This window comes from Trichogramma pretiosum, unplaced genomic scaffold (assembly GCF_000599845.2).
Source record: "Trichogramma pretiosum strain Unisexual culture from Peru unplaced genomic scaffold, Tpre_2.0 scaffold151, whole genome shotgun sequence".
Classification (NCBI taxonomy): domain Eukaryota; kingdom Metazoa; phylum Arthropoda; class Insecta; order Hymenoptera; family Trichogrammatidae; genus Trichogramma; species Trichogramma pretiosum.
In genome coordinates, this window is record NW_019640850.1 from 103,071 (window position 1) to 111,859 (window position 8,789).

Consider the following 8,789-nt stretch of genomic DNA (forward strand, 5'->3'; position numbering starts at 1 on the left):
TTTTATACATTCACTAGCGACAGAAAATATATACTCCTGTGTATGCGAGAAAAATCGAGATAAAAATCAACCTATACAAAAATACAGCTACATCAATACAGCTAGTTATTTTACAGACTGTGTTATATTTTAAGATAGTTTTCGGAATCGCAACTTACTGTATTGTGTAGTGCGAATAGTGTAGTCTAGCGTGCACGTGAAAAAATCAAAACAATGGGAGTTGTTTACAGTCGTGTGCGCTATGATCGCCGCATCGGCGGACTCATCAACACCATAATGAAGGGTACAAAAGTGTCGTCTAGGCACCAAAACAAACGATATTACTTGCGGTCCCAAACTTTTTTTTGCGTGGTAAAGTCACTTTGTTCTCATCAGTCGACACGAAAGGATCGCTCAGAAGTACTTACATTATCAGTCAAATATGAGTAGTAAGTATGATTATACTCCTGAAATTTCTCGAACAATTTTTTTTTTCTTATAAATATTCAACTAATTTACCGAATAAAAATCTACTTTTTGTAGCTTTCAATTGGCTTCGATTTCTCGATGTCGATTCGTCGGAATTCCATGAACCCCTAGGCAGTAATAGTAATTCTTACTCGGGAAATGATTATCAGTCTACTGTGCAAGAAAACTTTTATAAACCTCAACCTATCTTGCCAATGAACAATCTTACAACCGAAAATCAAGGTAAATTTATATTAAAAATCATATATCTTATAAATTTTGTGGTTGAACAATTATTAATATATTTAAATATAAATTTAAAAAATGATGATTCAACTTATTTATTGCAGCTTCAAATTACTTTCAAGAAAGTTATGTTACTCCTCTACCATCTGCATCAGCTCAACGCGTTGATTTTCACAACATAAGTGAAGAATGGAGTTCCTGGCAGTCGAGTACGGTACCGAAATACCATGATTTAAGTTTCACGAATAGCTTAGGCGATAATAGCAATCAAAGTATTGTGAATACGGGACAAAAACCCAGGATTTAAGTTTCACTTATAATTTGGGCGATAATACCGATCAAGGTATTTATAAATTTATATAATTGATTTAATGAGTGATACTGGAATATACGCATATTATCTGACCGATACTTACAACGGAGCTGTGTTTTTTCGTACTTTTGGCGTACGTAATAGCGTATGCCGAAGTACGAATATACGGTGTTGGTGTGCATGCGTGTGTCCCAAAAAAATTCTTCGAGTTTTTTTATTCGTGCGCGATATTCACAGGCGCTTAGGCTATTAAATAGGATATTCGCGTATAAATCGGTACAATAATCTCAAATTCTTATTTGTTTAATAAAACTCAAAATAAATTCTATTATCTTTTAAATGCATATCGAAATACTATTAGCAAAATAACTTTTAGCTACATTTTTAAGTGCAGTAATTAATTGACAATTGGTTATATACATGCATGCTCAATAAAAAAAAAAAAATTTTATTAACTGCATTCACGAGGATTATAAAAATCTTCATTATAAACATAATCATAAATGTTATTGTTTACTTCATAGCGTGTGCCTTAATCAAGAGAATTTTATAGTCTGTTTCTTTTCGGTTTATTTTCTTTGATTATTGTATCTATCGCCTTTACCCTTCAATGAATATGTATGTGTATATATGGCCGATTCTCTGTGAAATCGAATGGCCAAAAAATTTTTTTTTCTGCAAATATGAAAAACTTGCTGTTCCCGATGTCAGAAATGTCCCCAAATTTTATTAGAATTTTTGGGACCATCTATCACTCTTTTTCAGGGGCCCGAAGTTGGCCATTTTAGGGTTTTTTTGAAATTCATGAAAAATCACTGTTCGAGAAATATTCGAACAAGGCAGAACACACGCACGCCTGTACTCACACACGTTCACGTGTGTGCAGACGTTCGCGTAACTCTCACTGTGAAGCGAGAGATGGCGTCGCGCCGCGGCACGTGCCGACGGCATCTCTGCTTACTGCGCATTGCTCGCGTACCCGGTCTTCTCGTCTCTGCACTCGGCGAATCCACATCTCGTGTGTGTCTCGTGCGACGATTATTTCAAGCGTGAAAAATCCCGACTTCATCAAGCTACTTCGAGCATCATCATCATCTTCTAAGACTCCTCACCAATTTGACAAGCTCCAATTCGTTCGACAAGCGCCAAGCAGTTCGACCAGGACTCGTCAAGCTTCTCTCATCGGCACACTCATCAAGGCTCAACTCATCATCTCGTCTGCGAATCGGAGTCAACTCATCGATTGCGACCAGGTAAAGACACCATCCAGGCCGCAAATGAAGACCAATAATGTCTACTACAGGCCTGGTGGGATCTTTTTATCATCTACGCAACTCTCGGGATTATTTAGGAGCTTCTCAGTCGCACGACTACACGACAGGAGAAAGTGAGGTTACACGTTGCCATGTGCAATCTCACGTGATCTTGGTCAACTCATCCGGCTGCTCGCACATGCAACGAGAGGATTAGTTTAACCTCTTCGTTGTGCTCCGGTCGCTCATAAGTCAAGTTCAGCTCGCTGTGAGCTCAAGAGAAGTGCTGCACGTCTCAAGTGCAACAGCTCACAGAAAGGAAGTGTGAATTAATGTAATCTCGCTTCAAGTCGACTGCTCATGTTACTACTCACATAACTGAAGACTCATTGTGTATTAAAATTATTATCAGTGTACACAACTTTATTGCTATTGTCATTAACTTTTGAAATATAGACTCAGTTTTTTTGTTTAATTAATAGTGTTGAGTGAAAATAAAGAAAATAGTGAAAAGAAATTTTATGTCATCAATGCAGTGTTTACTTTTGTTTGGACCTGATCATGCACCCATCCCTTTTTCAGTATTTGTTTAAATAATTCTCAAACATTTGGTCCTTCGAGCTGGATGTGGTGCATGAGAAAGGTCATTCAAGGGCACTGCACAATAGTTCAACACTCATTAGTTTCACACTCAACAGATAACCTCATCGCCAACTCATCATGTCCACTCATTCTGAGAGTTCAAGAGGCTCTTCTCCTGAGCGAGACGAGTTTCAAGACACCAAGACTGGAGACACCAAGCCTGGGGATACAAAGAGCAAGGACGAGGTGCCCCTGGTCAACGTCGTGGCTCCTGATGGGAGCACTCAACAGCAGCAATTGCCTCCACCCTCACCCACTGGCTCAACATCTTCAAAAACATCTGAGAACAACAAGAATAATGAACCCAAGAAACGTTCTCCTCGAACAACCTCAAAGGCCACCCTTGCAGAGTACATGTGTCGTCTCCAGTCTCAAGAAGACCGCATTGAGAGCATCAAGGACATGCTCGCCTCAATTGCCAACCAGGAAGATCCAGGCGTGGCCATGTACGAGTACTGGTCAACGCACCTGCAGCAACTCTTCAAGGAGTTTAAGGAGGAGCACACTCGACTTGAAGCAGGCTGCCCTGCTACTCTGCATGACCATGCCTACTTCAGCCAACGCCCACTATACACAGCAGAAGGGTGGTTCCATCGAGCTTCTCTACAATTGGCAGTGCTCAAGGAAAAACTCAAGGCCAGTGGCAAGTTTATCTCTCATCAGCCCAACTCAAGCTCAACCTCAACGTGCAATGACAAGTCTCGCCCAAAATTGCCAGAAATTAAGTTAATTAATTTCTCTGGCTCATATGCTGATTGGCCTTCATACAAGGAAATGTTCAAGACGATGATTTTGGACAACGATCGCTTGAGCAACGTAGAGAAGCTTCACTATCTCAGAGGCTCACTGAGCAAAGAGCCTTTGCAGGTAATTCAAGGCCTACCTCTGTCAGGTGACTCTCTCACAGCTGCTTGGGAGATGCTGTCAAAGCGCTACGAAAACAAGAGATACATCATCCAATCATACCTGGATATGCTCAGCAATACGGCTCCTGCTCAAGCAAAAAATGCAGCCTCATTGAACTTGCTCACCTCAATCTTTGCTAAAGCTCGCCAAGCCTTGCTCACTCTCACGGACAAGGAGAAATTGGCGGATTTGATGTTTGTTTCTCAACTGGTGAGATTGCTCGATCGACCGTCAAAGGAGGCATGGGAAACTCACACTATTGGCCTGGAAGGTGACTGCTCCTTTGATCAACTGTATGAATTTTTAGTTTCACGTATTCGAGCAATCGAGCGAGTAGATGGCAAAGAGTCAGCCAACTCGTCAGGGTCTTCGCCATCAAAGCACGTGAAAGCGAACGTAGGCACGCTCAAACCTAAATCACCAACGAATAACTCATCAAAGGCTCCCTCAAGTAAGAAGCAGGATACGTCGTATCCTTGCTCTCTGTGTGAAGATCCAGGACACTTCATCGTAGCATGCCTGCGCTTCAAGAATCTGTCATTAGAAGAGCGCAGAAACGTCGTTGTAAAGGAGCGACTCTGCTACAACTGCCTTGGACGGCACTCTGTGCGTAATTGTAAATCATCTATACGCTGCAAGGTGTGTGGTCAATCACACCACACAATGATTCATCAAGAGGCCGACAATTCCAACAAAGTTGATGCCAATAACGCCAAGCTTAGCCATCACGGATCAGTACACAGCAACGGCGGTTCATTGCTCGCTACAGCTATGGCTCACATCGTCCACGCTCATGGTACTCATTTAGTGAGAATTCTCATAGACCCTGGCTCAGAAGTCTCATTCGTGACATCTCATGTTGTTGATATGCTTGCCTTGAAACGAGTACACTCGTCAGTGCCTGTCTCGGGAATAGGAGGCTGTCACTCAGCTCATACTCGAGGCAAAGTGACAATTGCACTCAAGTCGATGCATCGAGACTTGACTGTGCAGTTCTCAGCAGACATCCTCAACAAAATAAGCTCAGCTGTTCCATCAACGCCTTGTGACGAAAGCCAATGGTCACATTTCAATGGCTTGAACTTAGCCGATCCCTCGTTCGGACAGCCACGTCATGTCGATGTATTAATCGGAGCGGATGTCTACCCATCAATCATCAAGCCAAACATTATCTATGGAAGCTCAGACGAGCCTATGGCACAACTCTCAATTTTTGGCTGGTTGGCAGTTGGCCCCATTGGTGGTGTGCCAATTCGAGTATATCGAAGCTTGCAAGCTTCGACCTCTCAAGATGATTCAAATCTCGACGATCTGCTCACTAAGTTCTGGACCCAAGAAGAAGTTCCAGTCTCAGCAAATGCATCACTCACCCACGAAGAAGCTCTCTGTGAAGATCACTTTGCCACCACTCATTCATTTGAAGCACCACCATTGAAGCAACCTGCATCAGTACTAGGCGATTCATTCACTCGAGCTCGTGCCTGCTTGAGAAGCATACTCGCAAAGCAAGACAGAGATCCAGAGTATAAGGAGCTTTACAAAGCTTTTATGCAGGAATATGCGCAACTAGGCCATATGACGCAAGTGTCATCGAAGCCTTCGACTGCACCTGCCTATTATCTGCCACATCATGGTGTGCTGAAATTAGACAATGTCACGACCAAATTGCGTGTCGTATTCAATGGATCTGCTGCTACTTCATCAGGACATTCTCTCAATGACATCATGTATGCGGGTCCGAATCTCTTGCTCAACATCGTCGATGTGCTCATTTGGATTCGCTCGATTCGACTACTGTTCGCCACCGACATCACAAAAATGTACAGGCAAATTCTCGTTGATGAAAGAGATGTCGATCTCCAGCGCATAGTTTGGATCGACGAGAACTCAAATGAAACTCATTGGCAGCTCAAAACAGTCACGTATGGGACCAGGGCAGCTCCATACCTAGCAGTTCGCTCATTGCTGCAGCTTGTCAAGGACGAAGGTCACAGATTTCCTTCAGCAATTGACTCTCTCACCAAAGGACGATATGTAGATGATATTTTTGGTGGAGCAGACAGTGACGAGCAGCTCAAACACGTAGCACAAGAATTAACGAATCTGTGCTTGGCAGGCGGATTCCCGTTGGCAAAGTGGAGCTCAAACAGCGAATCTTTTCGTGCTGATCTGCCTGACAGCAACAGATCAACCACCATATCCTTGGACGACTGTAAAGCCAAGATCCTTGGACTTTACTGGGACACTCATGAAGATTCGCTCAAGTTCAAAGTCATGGTGCCGCCGCCTCAAAGAAACATTTCGAAACGCTCTATTCTTTCAGAGGTTGCTCAAATATTCGATCCCCTAGGCATCATCTCACCTGTCACCATCAAAGCAAAAGTCCTCCTATAAGAACTGTGGCTTCACAAACTCACATGGGATGAACCAGTGCCAGAATCCATTCGAGCAAGATGGATACTCATGAAACAAGATTTTCGTCGCTTGAATACGCTGTCACTGCCTCGGTGGCTGAATACTTCAAGTGATGCGACAATACAGTTACATGGTTTCTCTGACGCTTCTCAGTTTGCCATGTCCGCTGTTTTATACATAAGAGTGCACTCACAGGTGACAGGCTACTCATCTCACTTTTTATGCTCCAAGACAAAGGTGGCACCGCTCAAAAATCTCTCAATTCCGAAGCTCGAATTGTCGGCGGCTCACTTGCTTGCAAAGCTTACTCAGCATATCTTGGATACGTTCCACTTTCATGTTCATTCAACGCACCTTTGGACAGACTCTCAAGTTACACTCGCATGGATTAAGTCTCACGCTTCGCGATGGAAGGACTTTGTAAGAAACAGAGTTGCGCACATTCAAGAACTTGTTCCATCGGCCCAGTGGCGTCATGTACCAGGCTCTCTCAACCCTGCTGATTGTGCTTCAAGAGGCGTGACCGTCGAGCAGCTCTCTGAACACAATCTTTGGTGGCATGGACCACAGTGGCTACTTGAGAGCGAAGAGCGTTGGCCAACTCAACGAGACAGTTTAGATCTCGCTAATGTGCCCGAACATCGAAGAGTAATCGCAGCAGCTGTAGCTACTCAAGACGTTGAAAAGTATTGGCTACCACTAGAGAAATTTTCATCTTTTGTTAAACTTCAACGAGCAACTGCGACAGTGCTCTTGGCCTGTCAACGTTTGAAAAAGCTCTCTGCAAGCTCAGTCATCTCAACAGAAAATCTCAAGTCCGCAACTCAACTGCTCATCAAGCTTACGCAACAGCATCATTTCGCATCCGAAATACAATTGCTCATCAACGGAGACATCCCAAGAAGTCACGTCTTCAATCGCTTAACTGCATTCATCGATTCTCAAGGAATCATAAGAGTAGGAGGCCGACTGAGAAATGCTCAGTTGAATCAAACGACGACTCACCCAGCCATTCTGCCACGGACATCTCACTTGACGAAGCTCATCATTGACTATGCTCATCGACTCACATTTCACGGACGTACTCAACTTACACTTGCTCACATCAGGCAAGAGTATTGGATAATCGGTGGCAGAGCTCCTGTCAAATCTCACATCTTGCGATGTGTGACTTGCGCGCGACAGAGAGCAAAACGTGCTCAACAACTCATGGGCCAGTTACCCAGGGCCCGGGTAACCCCGTCTCGACCTTTTACTCACACAGGGATCGATTACGCCGGCCCGCTCACGATCAAAGCTTGGAAAGGTCGAGGATCAAAAACACACAAAGGCTGGATTTGCGTGTTTGTGTGCTTTGCTACGTCAGCAGTGCATTTAGAATTGGTAAGCGATTACTCAACAGAAGGTTTTCTGGCTGCCTTTCAGAGATTCTCATCACGACGAGGCTCACCTGCTCAGCTCTACTCGGATTGCGGAACGAACTTTAAAGGAGCGGAAAAACAGTTTATCGAATGGCTCAAGAAAGCTCAACAAGAATCACCATCTTTAGCAGCTACTCTCTCTCTCGAAAGCACGCAATGGAACTTCAACCCTCCAGCTGCCCCACACATGGGTAGCAAATGGGAGTCTGTTGTAAAGTCTGTGAAGTATCATCTCAGACGAACAATTGGAGAAACTCCAATGACTTTTGAAGAGCTTACGACTTTGTTGACTCAAATCGAACGAATTCTCAATTCACGACCTCTTGAACCGTTGAAAGACGACCCCGAAGACTTCTCAGCGCTCACACCTGGACACTTTCTCACGGGAGCTGCTCTCACCGCTCCACCAGAGCCAAATTTATTGGACATTGCACAATCAAGGCTCTCTCGTTGGCAACTCATTCAACATCAAGTTCAGAGCTTTTGGTAACGATGGTCGACTCAGTACTTGCATCAGCTCCAATCCATCTCGAAGTGGCATCATCCATCACACGCCATTTCGATCGGCTCTTTAGTATTGATTACGAACGAAGCTCTCCCGCCGTGCAAGTGGCAGCTTGCGAGAGTCATAAAGCTCCATCCAGGCAAAGATGGTCTCACTCGTGTTGTCGATCTCAAGACAGCTCAGTCAACTCTCACCAGACCGCTCACAAAGCTCGTTGTTCTGCCAGTGTCGTCAGTAAATAAGGATTAACCTGGTGGTTAATCGGGGGGGGAGAATGTTCGAGAAATATTCGAACAAGGCAGAACACACGCACGCCTGTACTCACACACGTTCACGTGTGTGCAGACGTGCGCGTAACTCTCACTGTGAAGCGAGAGATGGCGTCGCGCCGCGGCACGTGCCGACGGCATCTCTGCTTACTGCGCATTGCTCGCGTACCCGGTCTTCTCGTCTCTGCACTCGGCGAATCCACATCTCGTGTGTGTCTCGTGCGACGATTATTTCAAGCGTGAAAAATCCCGACATGCACCCATCCCTTTTTCAGTATTTGTTTAAATAATTCTCAAACAATCACAAATATTCAAATAATTCCTGGATCAGGGTAGAATGATTCAAAAGTAAAAGTGCCCAGCAACTTTTTT

General features: G+C 44.2%; 1 protein-coding gene across 1 annotated transcript; it reads left to right on the forward strand.

The window, feature by feature from the left end:
* The first annotated feature begins 2,979 nt into the window (after nt 1-2,979).
* LOC111694665 lies at nt 2,980-6,201 on the forward strand. Its single transcript, XM_023463604.1, has one exon. It carries the CDS (start codon nt 2,980-2,982, stop codon nt 6,199-6,201), a length of 3,222 nt encoding a protein of 1,073 aa, XP_023319372.1.
* The last annotated feature ends 2,588 nt before the right edge of the window (nt 6,202-8,789 follow it).

Excerpts from the sequence above, each read along its gene's own strand:
- LOC111694665 (XM_023463604.1), top strand. The coding sequence starts at position 2,980 with ATGTCCACTCATTCTGAGAGTTCAAGAGGCTCTTCTCCTGAGCGAGAC.